The sequence below is a fragment of the Garra rufa genome, chromosome 5 (assembly GCF_049309525.1).
Source record: "Garra rufa chromosome 5, GarRuf1.0, whole genome shotgun sequence".
NCBI lineage: Eukaryota > Metazoa > Chordata > Actinopteri > Cypriniformes > Cyprinidae > Garra > Garra rufa.
The window spans coordinates 48,299,349-48,323,891 of record NC_133365.1 but is presented as its reverse complement, the minus strand read 5'-3'; the positions used below and the strand labels follow the sequence as shown (position 1 = coordinate 48,323,891).

Sequence of the window (24,543 nt, the reverse complement as noted above, 5' to 3'; positions counted from 1 at the left end):
ACATATACATAAATATACAACAATATTAACAATTAAGAATAACGTATATTGATAATATCATTAAACATTTTTAAAAATTCAACTATTATTATATACTTAGAAATTTTTTTTTACATGCATTTTGTATGATCCCTCGTATTTTGGTCAAATAAGTTTCTGCAAAGTGTATGTAAACTTTTGACCTCAACTGTATACATACATTTTGAATGATATTATTAATTAATACAAATAATATAATTATTATTATATTCATTTATGATTAATTTTATACCATTTAAATAAAAAAATAAAAAAAATAATAACATGTTACCGTTAAACTCAGGGGCATATACTGCCCTACAAAGCAAAAAGGCAGTAACTGCATTTTTGGTCAAAAATGAGTTATTGTCATTTTCATGACATTCAAGGCATCCTTTGTTATGTGACAAAATATCTTATCTCAAATGTGTGTGATTTTGCGGCATCCTCACAGGACGGTTTTAACATTGGATAACAGGCTGGATGGCAGGATAACTTTAAAGTCATTTTTCTCAGTTCTGCACTCTGCGTAGTTACTGCCTTTTTGCTTTGTAGGGCAGTATACTGCCCCCTAATTAAAATATAATAATAATAGTAAACAGATCAAGACCAAGTAATCATAACAAGACCAAGAAACAATAACAACAACAAACTTTTGTTACATTAGATCATGTTATGTTACATCATGATCACAAAAGAAAGAGAAAAAAAATGCATGAGCTCCTAGGGCTTCCACAGCATCGAAAACTGTATAAAAATCCAGGTGGCCCGTCAGACTGCCCAGAGTAAATTTCCAATGACTTCATCTCTCAAAAAGACTCAAACCCACACAAACCCTCATAAACAAACCTTGACATTTCATGACGCTTCAGTACGAGTGCATTCACGGCCTCGCTAGGCTCTCGTACCTGCTAGATGTTGCCTTACATGGCTGTGGTATTTCAAACAGCACAAAATCCCCGAATAATCAGATCTTATTACAATACCCAGGCAGGTCCTGAGTCATAATACATAACGAATGTAAAATCGTGTTATTGAGAGCCAGACTTGTGCCTTACAGATAAACAATTCATAATTATGCTAGAGCCCGCTCGTCCCTGATGGCCTGAGAAAAATGTGCCGCTCTCAAATACTATCCCTTCCTCCTAATAACTCCTGATCATAATTCACATGGCTGCGGAGGTGTAGAAGTGGGCTGATCAGAACGGCAACACTGAGCCCATCCAAGAGACTTGATCAACGGTAGCTGCAATGTAAACCTGTCGCTGTGGAGACGTCGTCTTATTCCGGTAATTACTGCCAACATATGTAAACACACTTGTGCGAAATCAGCCTCATAATCAGATGAACCGATGGGTACGAGTGTTTGTAATATCACTCCACCGGGGATGTTGATTTACTGCTTGCAATGCCAATGAAAACATTTTCAAAGAGGCGCGACACGCAAACACGAACGGGACGAGTGCCAAAACAACATCAACATCATCACGGTCATCAGCGGTGGCAAATGCTTCGTCTTGCGCCAGATAATTTACTCTCATTCTCAGCACTTTCAAAGCCAAACACTTCATTAAACATCTTATTACACAAATAAACATATAGAACTCGAAACACAGAAGTCGAACTTCTTAACTAAAGCTCTGTTTCAGGGCTATTGATTGGCAACTGCAAGAACTGAATACTGTGAAGACGCTTAATGTCACTAAACTTTTCATATACATGTTCAGAAAAAAACAAGAGAGAAAGAAAAAAAAAAAAGATTATTAAAGCTGCAAGCAGCAATGAAAGGGCCCACGAACCGGGGCTCACCATCGACCAGTGGCTTTAGGAAAACAGCGAACGGTGGGCAGTATGCTTTTAATATAGTAAATATAGGAGGAATATGTCAAAGTCATTTATATGTGCCAAACTTCCTGCTGCCAGCTGGTGGTGCTATGCTTATAACTGATTGTTGGCATGTACAGTAGATGTGTTCAGGCAAGCACTTTTATTAAAGATATGAAGTTTTGGTTGCAGGTTGAACTTGGTATGTTTGAGTTAGTGTAAGACATGACATATCCTGCTGCCAACAGGTGGCGCTATGATTATATCTGAATATTGGCCTTTAGGTGTCTTCAGGCCAGGACTCTTACCAAACCTGTGAAGTTTGTTGCAGTTCGAAAATTGCATGTTTAAGAGTAAAACAAGTCATTTCCTGTTGCAACAGGTAGCGCTATTATTATGAGAGAATATTGGCCTTTAGATGTGTTCAGGCCACCTCAACCGACTTCCTGTTGGGTTTCGGATTTTGCTCCAAGAGACTTTTTTGTAGGTATTGGTGTGTTACATGTGTGTACCGATTTTTGTGCATGTACAGTCGTGGCCAAAAGTTTTGAGAATGACACAAATATTAGTTTTCACAAAGTTTGCTGCTAAACTGCTTTTAGATCTTTGTTTCAGTTGTTTCGGTGATGTACTGAAATATAATTACTAGCACTTCATACGTTTCAAAGGCTTTTATTGACAATTACCCCACTCACAATTTTGATGAGAAGCAACCCCACACATGAATGGTCTCAAGATGCTTTACTGTTGGGATGACACAAGACTGATGGTAGCGCTCACCTTTTCTTCTCCAGACAAGCCTTTTTCCAGATGCCCCAAACAATTGGAAAGAGGCTTCATCTGAGAATATGACTTTTCCCCAGTCCTCAGCAGTCCATTCGCCATACTTTTTACATAAGATTAATCTGTCCCTGATGTTTTTTTTGGAGAGAAGTGGCTTCTTTGCTGCCCTTCTTGACACCAGGCCATCTTCCAAAAGTCTTGGCCTCACTGTGCGTGCAGATGCGCTCACACCTGCCTGCTGCCATTCCTGAGCAAGCTCTGCACTGGTGGCACTCCGATCCCGCAGCTGAATCCTCTTTAGGAGACGATCCTGGCGCTTGCTGGACTTTCTTGGACACCCTGAAGCCTTCTTAACAAGAATTGAACCTCTTTCCTTGAAGTTCTTGATGATCCTATAAATTGTTGATTTAGGTGCAATCTTAGTAGCCACAATATCCTTGCCTGTGAAGCCATTTTTATGCAACGCAATGATGGCTGCACGCGTTTCTTTGCAGGTCACCATGGTTAACAATGGAAGAACAATGATTTCAAGCATCACCCTCCTTTTAACATGTCAAGTCTGCCATTCTAACCCAATCAGCCTGACATAATGATCTTCAGCCTTGTGCTCGTCAACATTCTCACCTGAGTTAACAAGACGATTACTGAAATGACCTCAGCAGGTCCTTTAATGACAGCAATGAAATGCAGTGGAAAGTTTTTTTCGGGATTAAGTTAATTTTCATGGCAAAGAAGGACTATGCAATTCATCTGATCACTCTTCATAACATTCTGGACTATATGCAAATTCCTATTATAAAAACTTAAGCAGCAACTTTTCCAATTTCCAATATTTTTGTAATTCTCAAAACTTTTGGCCCGACTGTACATGAAGCGTAGCTCAAAGCGCACACTGCTGAACGTGTAAAGGTGGCGCTATCCAGCCATTTTGCCACACCCACTTCTGAAACCCATATCAGACGTAAATTTACGCCAGTTCTGATGTGTGTTCAAAGTTTCATGGATTTTCGAGCATGTTTAGGCCCTCAAAAAATGCGATTCATTTTGGAGAATAATAATAATAATAATAATAATAATAAAACTAAATAAAGTATGTTTACATCATGTCAATATTAAATTCAAGTATATTAACACAAAATCATATTTATCAAAACATGTACAGATAATTAAAAAAAAATTAGGATTTCTCCATATAATGGACTTCTATGGTGTCCGCGAGTTTGAACTTCCAAAACGCAGTTTAAATGCAGCTTCAAAGGGCACTAAAAGATCCCAAAAAGGGTCTTATCTAGTCAAACGATCAGTTATTTTCTACAAAAAATTACAATTTATATACTTTTTAACCTCAAACACGCATCTTGTCTAGCTCTGTGTGAACTCTGTCTATTCCGGTTCATGACAATTAGGGTATGTCTCCCATCTAATTTTCTCCTCCAACTTCAAAATCGTCCTACATAGCTGCAGAAGTACAGAAGTACAGAAGTGCAGAAGTGCAGAAGTACTCTGCGTGTACTCTGTGTATTCCAGTTCAAGACAGTTAGGGTATGTAAAAAAAACTCCCATCTAATTTTCTCTTCCAACTTCAAAATCATTCTACATCACTGCAGAAGTACAGACCCAGTGTTTATAAAGTGAACATGCAAAGAAGGTCAACTGCCCTTTACAAAAAACAGCAGATGTAGGACGATTTTGAAGTTGGAGGAGAAAATGAGATGGGAGTTTTTTGACATACCCTAACTGATTTGAACTGGAATACACAAGAGTTTACACAGAGCTAGACAAGACAAGTGTTTGAGGTTAATAAGTATATAAATTGTAAATGTTTTTAGAAAATATGGATAGAAATCCTGAAATGTTTTCATAAAAAAACAAAATCATTTCTTTATGACTGAAGAAAGAAAGACACATCTTGGATGACAAAAGGGAAAGTACAATATCTGTACATTTTTGTTCTGGAAGTAAATTAAATTACACAAAAAATGTCTGGATGCATTGCGGTCATAAGAATTTTAACAGAAAATGCACTTAATTGTCTTTAATAATTGTTTGTTTGTTCTAATTTTTCAAAGCATTGTTACATACTGTACAGGAGGACATGTCCTCTTATAACTTTTCCCTTTGCCCTGATGAGTAATTGAGATATATGAAGCATATCAGAGTTTTACAAAAGAAATCAAACAAAATCTGCCACTGTTCACGGTAATTCAGCAGCCTTGCCTGGAGGAAGGAATATCTCTGAGTTCATTCAGCCATAAAGAAGAGGATGTTTCCTCTTCATACATCGCAAGAGAGCAACAAAACGCATACATCAGACACCCTTTTTCATGGATTTTCCTGTTCAAAGGAGTGTGGCAAAGAAAGGCTTCTTTTAAGTCTTTGTCTCTTGAAGGAGACTTGAAATATATAGACACAGGTCTAAGGAACCCGTAAAGACTGCGGTATTCAATTAAGAAGGTGGTGGAGGTGATTATACAGAGCTAAAGGAGATGTCACATGCAGATATATGCAGAAAAGCTAGCTGTTCAACACTTTTTCCCTTATGTTGTGCATTATAACACCCAGTCATATATCATTTTACACCAAAAGCCTCATCCACATCATATAAACAGGCAGAATTGAATTAATTACACTGAGAATATGGCATTAAAACTAAATTAATTGAATATTCGTAAGACTGAATATTTGGGATTTAAACTGAAATGAAGCAACCCTAAGGGAAAAGTGTGCTCAATTAAAGGGAGATTCACCCAAAAATACTGGTCATCATTCACTGTGAACGGAAACGCTTTCATGCATTGTTGCTTTCTGAAATGTGTAACATTAAAGGAATAGTACATTTTGTCAGTTATTTTTGTCTATACTCTTAAACATTGCTAGTTTTATACTGTCAAGCTTTAAAAAATGACAAAAACATGAAGTCCATATGACGTGTGCACTACTCTTCTTTCTATTTAGGCATGAATATCTAGTTGGCAAAGGCTAGAATTTTAATCTATTCATATTTTCATAGTGCATTGAAATGAGATTGCTAGAGGGAGTTTCCCCAATAACAGTTACTGACGTCCTGTCAAACGCTCGTGTGATGATAACATCTGCCGCTACTTCAATTCACTGAAGCAGACATTTATCAGAAACCATGAGAACACTGAAGGTGAAACTGGATTTAGCTCTGTGGCCCACACTCTAATAATTACAGGCTTTGGTTTTTAATAAGCAGTTCTGAAAGTCATTATGGAATTTAAGGACGTTATTAATGACCTGCCACATGTATAGTGTGATGGTTGTACATTTGTCACTCTTCTACTGGAGACACACAGCTCTCTTGCACTCTCCATTTAAGCTAGAAACGGCCTAACTACACTCAAAAAAATGTGCAAAACTTGTACTTTTAGGGGTACCGACAGCTTGTCACTGGGGGAGTACACTCGTAGGTACATCTTTATACCACATTTACCCCTAAATCTGACCCTGGACAACAAAACCAGTCATAAGAGTCAATTTTTTGAAATTGAGATTTCATTTATAAAGTTTGCATTGATGCATGGTTCATTAGGGTAGGTTAATTTGAGGGTGCATAAAAAATCTAAATATTGAGAAAATCGCCATTAAAGTTGTCCAAATTAAGTTCTTAGCAATGCATATTACTAATAAAAAATTAAGTTTTGATAAATTTACGGTAGGAAATTCACAAATAATCTTCGTGGACCATGAGCGTTACTTAATATCCTAATGATTTTTAGCATAAATGAAAATCAATCATTTTGACCCATACAGTGTATTGTTGGCTATTGCTACAAATATACCAGTGCTACTTATGACTGGTTTTGTGGTCCAGGATCACAAATGTGCATAGTGGTACTCTAAGGTTAATACTGTATGTACTAACATGTACCTTTTAGGGGTACAATGTTGTGCCAGTAAGGGTTCTACTCCAGCGAAAAAGCAGTTTTTTTTTACATTTTCTTTTTTTCTTCAGACAAGCGTAGACAGCATTTTACAACATCACAGGCATGCTCTTGAAGTGAAGACTTTTTCAAAAGGTAGGCTGCAACATCATGTTGCCTTCCAAATATTGGCAAATATCTAAGGCAACGTCCAACATCACATAAACCCTTTTGCGACTTTTGCATTGATGGCCTTTAAATATCATAGTTCAATATAACATCTAAAAATAACTTGCCAATATTTTGTTTGCTACATTATGCTTATTGGAATAGGTTATAACATCATTGGCTAATCAACTATAACAGCAATTGTTTCAATGGCTGGCAATGAAAAATTTACATTTTATACGTTAAGAAAGAACATTATTGCAGTTTTACAGGGATTTTTTTGTGTTTGTGTGTATTTCGACCTACCTGCCTGCTTGTAGAACCCCAGATATTGTGAACAGGCCAAAGTCAGTGATGACCACTTTCCCGTTGTCATAAAATACATTCTTGGATTTCATATCTTTGTGAAGGATCCCTTTGGCATGTAGGTAGCCCATGCCCTGAAAAAAAAAATGGTGTTAATGTAATTAGGCATACATGTTTTTGGTCTAATTATAAGTCTCATTGAAAAATTTCTGATACATGCTCTGATTATGATTTAAAATGTGATTTTAAAAAATCTCCAGGTTTGCAGTGTTATACAAGAACACAGTACAACACTTCATTCTGAAAACACACTGTGCATGCATTTATTCACTTTTTTTTCTTCATTTTTTTAATCCTCAAAAAACCCAAACAGCCTCAATTATCAAGCCGTTTTGATTTTCGGAGCAGTATGAGGTCATATTGCTCAAGCCCAGCCCACGACCACTGATAGACTTTCCCGTATTAGCATATTTCTGCCCTCAAACGATTTTTCATAAGCAGTCCAGGAGTTTTGTAGTTGGATGTAAAAGTGAACATAAAAGTCTTAATTTTCTCCCCACATCAGAGCCACTGGGGACGCAGTGAATTAGTTTTGTTTTTGTTGGTAAAGCACTAATGAATAAACATAAAAGAGGGGCGGGGTGAGCAGTAGCTCATTATCATTTAAAGAGCCATGCACTGAAACAGGTTGCTGTGAACAGAGCTGTTTTCCACAAGGTAAAAATGGTGTTGTTTTACACAACCACTAAGGAATTTTAACCAAAGTAGGTTGCAGACATTTCATGAAAACCCTAAAGAATCAAACCAACTTGCAGAAAATGGGCATCCGATGTCCGCTTTAAAATCACTGTTAAAATCATTTGATTTTGGTTTTATTCTGATTAATCGTGCTGCCCTAAATGTAATCATATGCTGTATATGTGAAGGAACACTGCATGTTCATGTACTGTAGAACTAAAGGCCTCCCAACACTGACGTGTTTTCCAAAATGACTGGTACACACATGTGAATCAATTTTAGCTGACATTTAGCGAACCGTCTTCACATTTACTTCACATCAATTACTCTTACCTTCACCATCTCTTGTGCGATTTGTCTAGTCTTGTTCACGTCGAGAACGACTTTTGCATCTCGAATCACTGAGTAGAGGGTCCTGCCCTTACACAAGCTACAACAGAAGAGCAAAAAACACATATTAGACATCCAAATGTATTCCTTTTCCAACTATTTGTGCAGATTATGGGTTTTAAAAACAATCTTTGGAGAAAAAAAAAATGCATTACAGGTTCATGCAGATTCAGTGCATATAACAACTCACTTGAACATAAATCAAATGTACATTTGACTATAATTCATTGGCAAAAATACTAGAAGCTTTAAAGGTAAATGCAATTCAAATAAAATGAAATAATATAAGATTGATTTTTAATGTGCACCAGAGTACTAACTGGTATTGGTCATAATTAGGTTTGCAATTATAAATGGATTTAACAGTACATTAAAATTATAAATGCAATTTATCTTGTTGATGAACAATCGCAATAAAGCCTGGCAGAAAATATAAATAAAACTTATTCAGCCGGTTTATTAACGCAGCAGGCTTGTGTTTACCATTATTATTGAGGGCAGCACGAGTCAAAATAAAACATAATGAATTTTATCCATATCCTTTCTTGTGGTGCCACCACAAATGATGGGAAATGAAGGCAGGGTCATGACTACCTAAACTACACAGCTTGAACCTACAACCTATATTATCATATGACATGTTAGGACAAGAATGATACATGTTTCTACTTCAGAATGCTGCTGTACTGAATTTCCATATAACCAGATTTGAGCACTGTCACTTGGAGGACTAATGATGTTGAGCGAGTCATGAACTTCACCTCTCCAGGAACGAGGAGAAAGACAGCCCTCCAACTCCCTGACATCTGAGCTCCTACTGTGCCACCTGACAAAGATGTCTGCGTCTTTCCCTGGGCTGCCTTCTTTCTCCATTTATACATATTCATAATGCCGTCAGGGTACGAGGCCCATTTTTAGCATCTCTCTGGCCTTTTGGCCTTCTGCAGTGTGGGACTCTTCAAACGCGTGATGCACAAATGCAAATGCAAACTCTGTATGTATGCCGTGAGTACAGAAATGTGTCGAGTACATCACGTTTCTGTTAACACTAATAATGTCAAGACAGACTGTTCCAAATAATGACAGGCTCTGACATTCTGCTGCAATTATGTTGTGCACGCTGCATTTGTGAGCAAAAAGCCAAACTTTTATTCTACACTGCAGGGGTGATATGGAAAACAATCAATGCGTAATCACTCATGACAATGCTAAGACACACAATCAATACTTATTTATTTCCCTTATTCATGTTTAAGAAAGAGCCCATTTCTAGCAATTATATCTCAATTTGTTTGTTTGGGCCTGCTGTCCTATGATTAAGGACTAAGAATAAAACCATTATCATTTTTGTCTGTGTTAACAGAAATACACAAAATCATGAACTAAAATGAGTGAGAATTAGATATAAATATACATTTTCCTTTTTTTTTAGGGGTTCAAGTGTGTAGTGTCAAAACCCTATTGTAATTGTTAGAATGACCACATGGCCATTTTTTTAAAAACCTACTTTTGCGACTTAGTCCTGGGATTTTTGGGAACCACACCAGTGCAGGAAGATTCTCTGGAGAGTGAATAATTATCAAAAAAAAAAAAAAATTTTTTTTGAGGGGTTCAAGCGTATAGTGTCGAAACCCTATTGTAATTGTTAGAATGGCCAAAGATCACCAATCTCCACGTAAAACAAACGGGCAGATCAAACTTGGAGGGATGGTAGTACTCACACAGTCTACAACGTCACCAAGACTCACCCCAAACGGCCTGATGGGGGAGCTACAGCAATCAAAGGTATGAAATCACTCATAACTTCTAAATCGGATTCGTCCATCACATTAAATTTTCGGGTATTTTGCATTTTTTTGCTACTTAGTCCTAGGTTTCTCACCAAATAGAAAACAAACCAGTGCAGGAAGACTCTCTGGAAAGAGAATATCCATAATTATCAAAAAAAGTTGAACTTTTTAAACCTCTGTTGCAACGTTTGAAAGGGGCATGACCGCTTGTACTAAAATGGCAGTAACTTTTCAATGGAATGAGATATCTTCATTTAACTCACAACATGTATGTAAGAGCTGAATCTGATTTCACACGAAAAAAGTCATAGAGGGGAAAAACATAAAAACGGCCATATCTACGCGCCCGTTTATCACCTGTTTGTCCAAAATGCCACAAGTGGCTATGAGGACATTTGCACATCTCAATAAATATGGCTGTCGTAGGCCGATGAACTTTGAGCACCTATTAGACAAGTTTAACGAAAGTCGATCTGAACGAATAAACACACTATATTCCTATCATACGATAAAACTGCTTTTAATCAAATCCATTTGATTGACAGCAGTGGCTTTGAGAACTAGTTCTAAAGTCTCTGGACTCTCTGAACTTGACTCTTTGGGAAGCTATAATGGGGTTGTTTAGAAAAGGAACCTGTCCAAACATGCCCAAAAGGCTATAAAGCCTAAACGAAAACTCAAAACTTCATGAAACCTGATGAGCTCATGTGAAAGGTGTTTCTAAACAAGCATGCAAAGTTTTACCGAAATCAGACCACAGCTGCTGCTATAAGGGCCATAAACATTAAAAACATTATATTTCTATGGCAAATTACCTGCATTTGCCAAAAACTTTTTAAAATATATCATTGATTTAGGTGGTTACAAGCTTTCTAAATAATCTGTAATGTATTTTTCAGATGTGCTTAAATGCCTTAAAACGCTTTAATTGTGAACTCAAATTAGCGATGATTAGATATTAATATATGTTTACCAGTTTTTATTTATTTATTTTCTTTAAGTAATATATTTAATACTTTATTTGATCCAAGAAACTAAACACTTAAATACAATAAAGGTTGAATCCTCTGTTCAAATCTTTTACTAGCCGTGGCCATGCAGCACAGCATCTTTCTGCAGATAAACAAACAGGAAGCACCAATTTGTGTGGCAGGAGGAAGGAAATAATATTGGCCATCTCCTGTTTAGACAGGATGCTAAAGTAGCACATGTTTTTCACAAACCTCTCTGTTCATATACTGACATGCCTTCTGAGAATTCTGAGAAGTGAAAAGAATTCATCCACTTATGTTTGCATTTGCGGTCCAAGACATGACGTTTTAAATTAAGCTGAAAGCACTAACGCAAGCTATGAGGTCATCCTGATTAGAGACGATCAGGAAAAGTGAGTCAACTTTAAGATACAGTCATGAAGCTCAAACTGTGGAGTTTAGTACACATGCACCCAGAAACACCAAGCTGTGGTCACTCACCTAACTTTGTTCTAGCTTACCTGGTGATGATGGCCAGATGAGGGGGTCTCATGCATGCTCCCATGAACAGGACCACGTTTTCATGCCGCGTGTTCCTGTATGCCATCACCTCTCTTTTAAATGCTTTCAGCTGCTCTTCATTGTCTCTTTCAATGTCAATTAGCCGAATGGCTACTTCTCCATGCCAGCGTCCATGGTAGACCTGTCCAAAGCGGCCTTTCCCGATCAACTCTCCGATCTCTACCTGCTCCATGGGAATGTCCCACTCCTGCAGGAAGATGCTGGTCTGGCTGGCCTTACGTGGGAAGTTCCGTGCGGACAGGAGGGAGAGATTCATCTCCTCAAACTCGTCCGGTGAGCCCTCTGCCTCATCGTTGCCTTCCTCATTCTGATGGATAGATAGAACCATAAATATAACTGTACAACAGCAAACAAACAGATACAATGATAGATGATTGATGGATGGATGATTGGTGGATGGATCGAGTAATAGAAAGACAGACGATAGAACAACAGATAGACTGATAGAACGAGAGATAGAAAGAATGATGGAATGATGGGACATCAGACAGACAGACAGACAATAGAAAGATAGAACAAAAGAAAGGTAGATTGATAGAACCATGGAACCACGGAACAATAGAATGAACAACAGAATGACAGAGCGATAGATATAGATAGAATGATAGAACAACAGATAGACAGACAGACAGATAGCTAGATAGATAGACGGACAGATAAAAACAGCAAATGAACAACAGAACAAACAAATGAATGACAGATAGATAGACATAGACAGATAGATGATCGATAGATAGATAGATAGATAGCTAGATAGATAGATAGATAGATAGATAGATAGATAGATAGATAGATAAGATAGAAATTAATGATAGAATGACACAACAAACGAATTATAGAACGAACAAACGAATGTACGTATGTACAAACGATAGATAGATAGTAATGAATGATAGAACGACAGAACAAACGAATTATAGAACGAACGAACGTACGTATGTACGAACGCTAGATAGATAGATAGATAGATAGATAGATAGATAGATAGATAGATAGATAGATAGATAGATAGATAGATAGATAGATAGATAGATAGATAATAGAGCAAACAAATGAACAAACAAACGAGAAATAGATAAAACAACAAAACGAACAAACAAATGATAGAATGACGGTAAAACAAATGAATGAACAAACGAACGAACAAATGAACGAATGATAGAATGACAGAACAAACTAATTATAGAACAAACAAATGAACAATAGATAGATGACAGCCAGATGGATGGATGGATGGATGGATGGATGGATGGATGGATGGATGGATGGATAGATAGATAGATAGATAGATAGATAGAACAACAGTACAAAAACAAACTAATGAATGAACGAACGGACAATGGATTGACAAAACAGCAGAACAAACAAATGACAGAACGACAAAATGAACGAAATTATAGAACAAGCGATAGATAGATAGATAGAAATGAATGATAGAACGACACAACAAACAAATTATAGAACGAACAAACGAATGTACGTATGTACGAATGATAGATAGTAATGAATGATAGAACGACAGAACAAATGAATTATAGAACGAACGAACGTACGTATGTACGAATGCTAGATAGATAGATAGATAGATAGATAGATAGATAGATAGATAGATAGATAGATAGATAGATAGATAGATAGAAGAGAACATCATAACGTCAGAACAAACAAACAAATGATGGAATGACAGAAAAAAACTACTGAACGAACAAACAAACGGACAAACAAATGAATGAATGAATGAATGAACAACAGACAAAATGTCAGAACAAATGAATTATAGAACAAACAAATGAACAATACATAGACAGATACATTTGCTATAGAAGCAGGATGACTCACATCAGATGTTGGCTCAACTTCAATTTGTAGCAAGGGACCCCCTTTGGTACTGTGTGAAGAGAAACAGAAAATGAGTTTGCTCAGGGAGGGTCATTTACCTCAGCAGAATAAACCCATGTTTCAAGGACCTATAATCTAATTAAAATCCATTGTTTACTTTATGCAATCTGAAAGGATCACATACAAAATTCGGCTTGTTCATCTTCACATTTTTAGCTTGTACAAAAGCGGTTCTGCCTAGTGAGCTGCCGACATTTACCATCGTAAATCTAATGCAACCTCACATTGCTAACCTGACAATACCCTAAAATCCAGGTATATCATAAAAAATAATACACTTTTATTTATAACAAATCTATTTTCTATTCTATTTCTAACACTTTAGTATAAAATAAAATCATGAAATTAACTACCTCCTGTGGGCTGTTGATACTGTATATGGAATAAAAATATATTCATGACTTTAGTATCCAGTGCAGAGTCAGTGCAGAGTCATGTAATCATCATTTTCCAATTACAAAAAGAGATTCAGTGTATAAAACTACATAAATCTCAAGACTTATTCAACCTGAATGGTAAGAAATGTGTTTTCTAATATACTCTGACCCTTGTTTTATACTTCTGCTTAAGGACTACAGTAACTGAAATCCAGTTTTAGAGATTATTATTATTATTATTGTAGGTAATGCATCTCGGTTCAATTAATTAAAAATAAAATTTTTCTTTCTGGGTCTCTGAGTTTTTAAAAACAGCCATGGATATAGTTGACATTATCACTGTAGCGTAAACTCAAGCCCCACTCTTTGCTTAGCCAAAGTTTATATGTGTGTGTGTGACTTGTCTTCAGTCACATCAGCTTTTGCACCACAAATATTTTTGCTCTAATAATTCTGTCATCTAAAATGCTCATATCTGCCATAAATAGACACAAGCCGTGGCGAAACTGTCTGACATGTCTGTGGCCTTTCACTGGGCATCGCTCTAAATACGCACACAAACACACATAGTACAGGAGAGAACATGACATCTCAGACAGATTTGTATATTAATAAACAATGTTAAGTGGTCTTGGCATGTCACTATAAAAATGGCATGACACAAACAAGATAATTGTACATTTTACAGTATTTGACCTCTAACTTAAGGAGCAAGAGAGCATCATAACTACGTTTTATACTACTATTTTTTGCATTCGGAATAAACAGACGCTAATTAACATTTGACCTTCAGAGAACATTGTTAGGTTGTTTAGTCTTAGTTCTAAAACATAGGATAAATGCAAATCAAAATATAGTTCTAAATCCCAGTGAGCTGTTTTGCCGTTTACGACCACATACTGATTTGGAAAGTTCTACATAAACAGACTGATGTCATGTTTAAATGCGTCCTAAAATGTCAAATCAACATAAACGCACATAAACACCAGTGTTGGGAGTAACGCATTACAAAAGTAATATGTTACAGTAGTTTATTACTTTTTGCTGTAACGCGGTAATATAACGCATTACTAATACAATTTGGGTAATAATATTACTCGTTACAATCTCAGTAACGCAAGTTACATCAACATATTTTAACTCAACATTAATTTGTGAATTAAAAAAAGTCCACAAGTAAAATATTTTGTCTTCCTGTTGCTGGAATTCGATGGCTGAGATGACTGCAGAGACGGATTCTACATTTATGAGATGGACGCACTCCCGTTATGGAGAAACAGCACGAGTAACTCCTAGAAACATCTAGACTGGTGCCAGTAACACTAAACTAATGATGAGAGCTGCGGAGTCGGAGAAGAGAAAAAATGACGGACGAGCGCATAAGCAACAAAAATTAAGCTAAAAATGACTAAATCTGTTTTTATTAAATCATAGTCCGCATATAAAATGGATGAATACGCGAAATATATCTGATTTTCAAAACGAAAAGACTGAGTGACATATGCTGCTGAGTTTGGTTCACTTTTGTGTGGAGTGGCACTCTACGAAAGTTCACGGAAAGGAAACCAAGATGACAGAAATAAAAGTAAACACACTGCAGTTATAAATGATCTGTATGACCAAAAATGACGGAGTTATTCCGCTATTCGATTGCCCCGGCGCCTCACGCACACACAGCGTTGCAAAAGTTGCAGTCTGTTAATTATAAGAATAAAATACAGTCACTGGTCAAATGAAATAGTGCGTACTGCATAGTATCCGTGCCGTCAGCCTGAGCTCGAGCTAAACACATATTTGCTCATGTGAGGATGTTTTATAAGCGCGTTAAGTACAAATCCTGGTTTACATAATAGTTTAGCATTCAAATACATCACGAATATGGACACATTTAATTGGATTGATGCAGAATGAGAGAGGTAGGCTGCACGAGAACAACACCGTTTGTTTTTAGTTTCGCTTTTACCCTCATTCGTTTTGGCTTGTTTAGCAACTTGTATTCTTCATTCTTGTTTTGTTCTGAAAACCATTTAAAATAGCCTATAGGCTATTCATTGTGTTTAATGATTGTACATTATAACACTTCACTTTATTTACCGGTGTTATTTCTGAAAGTATTAATGAGTTTTGTGCTTATCTGTGTTTAACCTAAACTACAACGTAACATTAATAGACATACCGGTAGGCCTACCTAAATATGTTTTTATAATTTTATGCTAGCTATCCTAAACTTAATGTATAATGAGCAGCTATAAACTTTTTTTTGGCATTTTATAATCTGTGGATATTTTGATGAAAGTAACTCAACAGTAACTTAAAAGTAGTGTAACGCATTACAATTTAGAGACAGTAATATTGTAATATAACTAATTACTATTAAAAGACAGTAACTAGTAATATATAATGTATTACGTTTTGGAAGTAACTTGCACAACACTGATAAACACGCACACACTTACCCAGGCTCAGACAGAACAGGGTGTAGAATGACTTGAGGGGCCCTGGTGGGAACCTCAGGGGCCACATCTACAAAGAGAAAGAGTGAAACGGTAAGTCACAAGGCAGAGATGACAGAGGAAAATGACATAATTTGTAAAAGAGTGTATTTTTATAGACTAAAGTTCATCAAAACATGCAGGAGTAAGGCTGAGAACAAAACATGCAGGAGTACTGCTGAGAACAACAACATTTAAGTCTCTGATTTACACCTCAGCTTAAACTGAAAAAAAAAAAAAAAACTAACAGAAAATATTTGTACTCATAAAATTGTATTTTCTTGAAAAACACACTCCAAAAATCTTCAAATAAACAAAACAAACAAACAATATATATAGTCAAGCCCGAAATTATTCATACCCCTGGTAAATTCTGACTAAAAGTTACTTTTATTCAACCAGCAAGTTTTTTTTTTTTGACCAGAAATGACACAGGCTTCTCCCAAAAGATAATAAGACGATGTACAAGAGGCTTCATTGTGGAAAAAAAATATTATACTTTTATTTACATTTGAACAAAAAGTGGCATGTCCAAAATTATTCATACCCTTCTCAATAATCAATAGAAAAGCCTTTTTTAGCTATTACAGCAATGAAACGCTTCCTTCACCACTTTTGCTGTGTGTTGTGGGTCGTTGTTCTGCTGAAACGTCCACTGGTGCCCAAGGCCAAGTTTCTCTGCAGACTGCCTGATGTTGTTGTTGAGAATTTTGATGTATTGCTCCTTTTTCATGGTGCTGTTTGGGTTCCCTGGTCCACCGGCTGAAAAACGCCCCCAAAACATTAGGTTCCCACCACGTTTGACAGTGGGGATGGTGTTCTTAGGGTTGAAGGCTTCTCCTTTTTTACACCAAATGAAGGCTACATCGTTGTGGCCAAACAATTAAATTTTTGTTTCATCTGACCATAAAACAGAAGACCAGAGGTCTTCTTCTTTGTCCAGATGAGCATTTGCAAAGGCCAAGCAGACTTTTGTGTGCCTTATCTGGAGAAGTGGTATCCTCCTTGGTCTGCGTCCGTGAAACCCAGCGGTGTGCAGTGTCCGTTGGACTGTCTGCCTTGAGATGTTGCCACCAGCAGAGCCCAGATTCATCAGGATGGCCTTGGTGGTGATCCTTGGATTCTTTTTTTACCTCTCTCACTATCCTCCTGGCCAGCACAGGTGTCACTTTTGACATCTGACCACGTCCTCTGAGATTTTTCACAGTGCGGAACGTCTTGTATTTTTTATAATACTTTTCACTGTAGCCACTGGAACTTCAAAACATTTAGATATGACCCTTTCCTGACTTGTGAGCAGCCACAATGCGCAGTCACAGGTCCTCAGTGAGCTCCTTTGTCTTAGCCATGACTGTCCACAAACCAACAGCAGAGAGCTTCTTTATTTTACCTGGTGAGTTGATTAAAACAGCTGTTCCCAATGAATCGGGGTAATTAAGATGCTTTAGAACAGCTTGGACTATTTGGAATGGTATAGAACTTTGGATTTTCCCACAGACTGTGACAGCTTGCAAAGGGTATGAATAATTTTAGACATGCCACTTTTTGTTCAAATGTAAATAAAACCTGAGAAATATTTTTTCCACAATGATGCCTCTTGTACATCGCCTTATTATCTTTCAGGGGAAGCCTGTGTCAATTCCGGTCAAAAAAAACTTGCTGGTTGAATAAAAGTAATTTTAAATCAGAACTTGCCAGGGGTATGAATAATTTTGGGCTTGACTGTATATATATATATATATATATATATATATATATATATATATATATATATAGATATAGATGTGCCTACTACACAAACATCTGAAGCTGTAAGTTTGTGGTCAATAAGATTTTTTTGTAAATTCAAAATGTTTTCAGCCCCTGCTCTTAATGCATCATTTGTCCTTCTGAAGCATCAGTGAGCGTTTGAACCTTTAGTAATAGTTGCATATGAGTCACTCAGTTGTCCTCAGTGTGAAAAGATGGATCCCAAAATCATACAGTCATTGTTGGAAAGGATTCAAATACACAAAAATGCTGAAAAACCAAAAAAAATTTGGGACCTGAAGGATTTTTCTGAAGAACAGCAGGCAGTTTAACTGTTCAGGACAAACAAAGAGACTCATGAACAACTATCACTAAGCAAAAAAACAAAACAAAAACAAAGCTGTGGATCATTCAGGTAACAACACATTTTTAAGAATCAAGTGTATGTAAACTTTTGAACAGTCATTTTATAAATTCAGCTATTATTTTCTCTTGTGGACTATATGTAAACACCTTTTATGTGAAATATCTTATTCAGGTCAGCACTAAATAAAAATAACTGCATTTTCTATAATAGAAAATAAAATAATGTAAAGTAATGAACATTTTGTAGATTCTGCGAGGTATATGCAAACTTTTGTATGTAAACTTCAGCTGTATTTATTGTTGTCCAAGGCAACAGATTTTCCATTTTGTTGTAGGAAAGACTGTATACAGTACATGATCTCAACTCAAAACTGAATGTCAATTGATTGATTTATTTTATAAGTAAAGAACATACTGTACTGTCAGCCACTATCCCTTACAAATATATGATCCTCTGTGTTAGGAAATATGAAACCCTAGAGGATTCCCAATTAACAAACACTTTCCATTGAAAAACAAATGAATGGTTTTTCCTAGTGGACAAAAGTGGCCATGTGTTTGCTGCTGAAAGGTACAATGGTGACTGATCTCAGCAGCTCACCTCTTCATAGGAATAAACCGGCGAAATTGGCTTCAGTAGCCTTTATTCTAAACTATCAGGCTACCAACACAACATGGCTTTCCTCCCTCCGCACGTTCATCAAAAACATGCAGCGAGTTGAGTGCCTCCCACAGAATACAGGCACTTATCAGCCTTTATTTGTCAGCGAGGCGCAGGCGACCTCGCCTTTAAAAGAACCATCATTAGAGAATACAGCATAGCTGGTTAAGAGACGACAAGAAAAAGAGCAAAGAAAGACAGAGGGAGAGGGAGGGGGTTTGTTGCGCCTCAAAGAAAGGATGGCATAAAAAATGACATCAAAAAAGTTCGCCTCGGCATGTCGCGCTGCATTATGGGTAGGGGTAATGACCAATTATGACACACTTACCAGGGAAGATGAACTGCTGCTTGTATTTGTAGAAATGAGATGCTGAGAAGAGCACAGGAAAGAAGCAGACAGAATTCAATAAAATTCAACACACCCCCAGATGCTTATTGGTCTGTGTTATTGTTCTGCAAAATTCATCACAAAGACGCATTAGCCATAAAAACAGTGACTTGTGGGATACAGAAGGGTCCAAAAGTCTGAAACCAAGCTGAAAATCTGAGATTCAACATCTAATAAATGAATAAAATAAAGAGAAACCAATAGAACATTTAATGATTTTGACAAATGTGGTGATTTAAAATGTTTAATATTTAAAAACTTACACTTCTGCACTGTTATCACTAATCAAATTTAGGAAGTTTGATTTATTTTTCACAAACTTCATGTCAGTTTGACTACTGCTTCTATTAAGTGCTGTCATAACTGAAAAGCGGGACATTCCAAACAAAACTCCAGACCATGATTTGAATAATTGCAAATGCACCAGAAAATTTAAATGGCACAAGCGCAACAATTTAAAGTCTGGTTGCCAACAGTTAAAGGGATGGTTCGGAGTAGAATTGACTTCATTGCTATGCACTCCGAAGCCCATGTAAATACCACATCCGAAGTTTTTTTTACCTTAGTCAAACATTTATGGAGATATTAGAGTTTTTCGAATTGCTTGTTACAGGAGTGATTGGTACATGTGATGTATCTCGTAAATTGCACCACTAAACGTGCAAGTAATCTTACCAAACTTGTACAGTAGTGTAAATAGGTTATGTACTCACAAAACGCTGCATCGGAACATTTGTAAGTCCACCATGAGTGTTTTAAAAACACGTTTTAGCGGATCCCTACTAGTCTCAAAAACTACAAATGGCGACACGTCGACGTCACGTCCCTGGTTTGAAAAAAGCACGTAAAAGTCCTTCTACAAGTTGACATGCACACAGATGTAGTAGGAGGACTTTTACGTGCTTTTTTCAAACCAGGGAAGTGACGTCGACTTGTAGTTTCTGAGACTAGTAGTTCTCGGGTAAAACGTGTTTTTAAAACACTGGTGGACTTACAAATGTTCCGATGCAGCGTTTTGTGAGTACATAACCTATTTACACTACTGTACAAGTTTGGTAAGATTACTTGCACGTTTAGTGGTGCAATTTACGAGATACATTACATGTACCAATCACTCCTGTAACAAGCAATTCGAAAAACTCTAATATCTCCATAAATGTTCGACTAAGGTAAAAAAAACTCCGGATGGGGTATTTAGATGGGCTTCGGAGTGCATAGCAATGAAGTCAATTCTACTCCGAACCATCCCTTTAAGAAAACTTTGGGTGTCAATATAAGTGGTTCTGTCAAATATCATCTGATTATAATGTGCACTAGTGTTTTCTGCTTGCAACACAACTACAAAAACAGCACGGGTAGTGATGTCTGATTTGTTAAAAAAAAAATCACCCTTCTGAAGTAGTTTTTATCAATGAGTCAGTTAAAAAGATTCAAAAACAGTGCAAGTTAGTAGTCTGAATCAGATTTACTGAGTCTGAGTCATTCCTGAGTTTACAACTAACATGGTTCAGCACGGTACAGTTGCTACTGTAGCTGTGTTCAACTGTGTCTGTAGTGACATAATAATGGTGTTCTAGTGTAACAGCATTGTTACTTGTTAGTGTTAACAAGTATCATGCCATTGTTCTTGCATTATGAAGGTTACATACAATATAATCCTAAATTTGTACAACAATTTTTTGTAGCCCAGATAGGCACAGTTTTGAGAACAGTTCAATTTGAACTTGTAGAATGAATGTTTTGCTTACTTAAAAAAAGAAGCATAAATATGTGCAAATAAGGATCATCAGAGTGCCAGAATTCAATAGGAACGATTTATACATTACACAAAAATCCTAGTTTATATCATTTAAATTGTCCTTGTCTTTTTACAAATAATAATTTTCGTAATTTTTTGGTCTAGCTCTGCCATATACAAAGAGTTTAAAATCCAACTTTTCACTCAAGTTGTTATGCTAATATAGCTTATAGTGATTTTTTTGTTTTATTAACATACAAAAATGCTGAATATAAGCTTTGTGTTTATTCATTGTGCTGTGTTGAAAATGACTGACCTTTTAAAATTGCTTGCAAATGTCTCATTATGCTACAGCATATTATCATTAAATTTTAGATTCAATCTTTGTGTCAAGTTGTTTTATTTCAATTAGCACAGGTTTTGCAGCACAGTTTTTTTCCTTGAATGTAGGCCTCATAATCTATGGTCTAGAGTGAAAACAACATTATTCTTGGATAATTTTGGCAAAATTCACCCAAAAACAGAAATAATAAAGGATTAGTTAACTTCCAGAACAAAACATTCCTGACAATTTACTCACTCCTATGTCATCCAAGATATTCTTGTCTTTCTTTCTTCAGTCGAAAATGGTTTTTGAGGAAAACAATTTCAGGATTTTTCTCCATATAGTGGATTTCTTCAATGGTGGCCAAAGGGTTGAAGGTCCAAATTGCAGTTTCAATGCAGCTTTAGAGGAGGAATGAGGCTTTTATTTAGCAAAACGATCTGCAATTTTCTAAAAAAGTTAAATAATTTTATGCTTTTTAACCATAAATGCTCATCTTGTACTTATATGCAAGATGAGATTGGGGGGGGCATGCTCACTGATTTAACTGATTTACTTACGGAATCATTCATTCATTTGATTCGTTTAAACGGCTGATTCACTCAGAAATAAAACAAGTGACTGTCTTTATGAATGAGAAATTGAATCATTGACTTACTAGATTCTTTTAAAACAAGCATTCATTCATAAACGAAACACCAGCGTGTTTGAATGGAGATGCGCAGTGGCTCAGTTGTGACTTTGTTTTTAAACGGTTTTTGATGACGAAATAGAACAAAATCATGAAAAAGTGTTACAGTCAGACAATGTAAGTCACTTAATATTCACTTTTTCTTTATTTAACTGTTGTATTAAATCAATATTTCATTTACAAACTTTGTTTATTAAAGGATTCATGAGATATGTCTGTGATACATTACTCAACATTGCAAAAACATGTAGAAACCTTTGAAGCTCCCCTGAGCGCAAACACAATGATGCTGATTAGGTCAGCAATGTGCTCCTAAATATTTTTTCATAGTCGCATGGCTGTTGGTCAATTAACATTTCTGTTGGTCGTTTAACATTTCTATCACAAAACAGCGGTTAAATAGGAAAAATTTGGTTTAGCTACTTACATCTTGCACTTCATAACTAAGGCGGCGATCTGGAATTTTTGCACTCAGTGCCTGTGAACATAAACCCCGCCTACTTTGATTTGATTGGCTATCACAAACACTTTGACATTAATGAGTGCTGTAAAACTGCTGGCATTGAGGCATCTCAACTGAGATGAGAAGATCTGTTATCCTGGCCTTTTATCCCTGTAGTACCCAAGCAGAATTAATATAAGGTAATTATTTTACAACTTTTGTTATTGGAAAAATACCAAGGTCCGGACCTCAATGGTGGGTATGGCCCTGACCGTACGTGACTTTTCCAACGTGATTACATAATGCATAAAGTCGCGGATGTGCATCACAGAGCTAGTTAAAGAAAATTACCAATCATTTCACTAGATAGGACCCTTATTCCTCGGCTGGGATCTTGTAGAGCCCTTTGAAGCTGCACTGAAACTGCAATTTGGACTTTAAACCCATTGGTTCCCATTGAAGTCCACTATTTGTCATTTTGGATGACATGGCGGTAAGTAAATTAGCAGGAATTTTTTATTCTGGAAGTGAACTAATCCTTTAAATTAGGCACATTTTTACATAATTAATAACAAAGTATAATATAAGCTTATGTTTGGGGCTGGTACCTGTAAGGTTGGACTGTTTCTGCTGTCTGGCGCTCTGCGGGGAAGGGTGCAGAGGAGATGGGGGTGTCGCACTGGGCGGCAGAGGGGGAGCAGGAGATGACGGGGTGGAGGAGGTGGTGGAGGAGGGGTTACTGCTGGAGTCGGGCTGATACGGCACAGGGATGTGGTCCTGAAACAGAAACGGACAGACTTTTTGGAATCATAACACACAAAAACACTCCCTACTCCCTGCTCATTACTGGCACGGTCAGACATCAGTAAACCCGGCTTCATTCTCACGGTCGGTTAAAGATTACTCAAAAACCAGGGGTGTGGCAGCTGTAGACCTGTTCTCCCATGGGCTGAAAACTGGACAGCCGTGCTACGTTTGAAAAACTGCCCAATGTGGTGTTAGAAAGAGAAGCACACCAATAGCCAGCAGTGTTGTCATGAAGCATGATTGAGTGGCATATATATTTGAGTAGACAACAGAAAAGCAAAAAAAGTCACGACTCTGTGCTCTGCCAGTTATTAAAAGGCTTTTTGACTGCTATATTTGCTGCTTAAGTGTCACAAATTGAGTTTGAGGTTTTGGGGGAAACAAAAGTTCTAAAATATAACGCAACATAAAACCAACTGCACCTGTTTACAAATTGAAGAGTGGAACAATACGCTCATGAGTTTTAAAAGTCTAATGTCAGATTCTAAGGTTATAACCTTTTTCTATTCGCTGTCATAAATTCAATATTGCTTTTTTATTATCTGTTGCTGTTGCATAGAAACCTCAAACTTGTCTAAAAAGGCACCGAGGCAAACATGCAAGGAGAATAAAATGCCAATTTCTAAATTCAGTTCGGTTTCAGGTTCAGGTCAGGTTAGCCCAGATATGAAACCGTTTTAAAAAACACTAAATAAAGGTGTTTTATGGTTCATATGATTGGTCGCTAATGCTGTCAAATGAACAATCACAAAATAAAACTGTTTGTGTACATAAGATATGTGTGTGTCTCCTGTGTATGTTTATTATCTATATATTTACTCACACATGCATATATATATTTAAGAAAAATATGTTATGTTTATATATGTGACCTCATTTTTGAATAAATAAGCTTTCCATTGATGTATGATTTATTAGAATAGGACAATATTTGGCCAAAATCCGGAATATGAAGGAGCAAAAAAATCTAAATATTGAGAAAATCACCTTTAAAGTTGTCCAAATGAAGTTCTTAGCAATACATATTATCAAAAAATAAGTTTTGATATACATATTTATGGTAGGAAATTTACAAAATAACTTCATGGAACTGAAACGTGATCTTTACTTAATGATTTTTTAGGCATAAAATATATTTTTTTTACCCATACAAT

At 36.5% G+C, this 24,543-nt stretch overlaps 1 protein-coding gene across 1 annotated transcript in view; it reads right to left on the bottom strand.

Annotated features, from left to right (window-relative positions):
- ksr2 (kinase suppressor of ras 2) overlaps window positions 1–24,543 on the bottom strand; it is a 133,438-nt gene that overhangs the window by 13,871 nt on the left and 95,024 nt on the right. The window contains exons 12-18 of the mRNA XM_073840110.1: window positions 23,191–23,359; window positions 19,327–19,368; window positions 16,187–16,253; window positions 13,294–13,342; window positions 11,394–11,761; window positions 8,055–8,151; window positions 6,984–7,117 (exon numbers count right to left, since the gene is read on the bottom strand). Coding sequence (XP_073696211.1) covers window positions 6,984–7,117; window positions 8,055–8,151; window positions 11,394–11,761; window positions 13,294–13,342; window positions 16,187–16,253; window positions 19,327–19,368; window positions 23,191–23,359 — 926 coding nt within the window. The remainder of the gene's footprint in view (window positions 1–6,983; window positions 7,118–8,054; window positions 8,152–11,393; window positions 11,762–13,293; window positions 13,343–16,186; window positions 16,254–19,326; window positions 19,369–23,190; window positions 23,360–24,543) is intronic.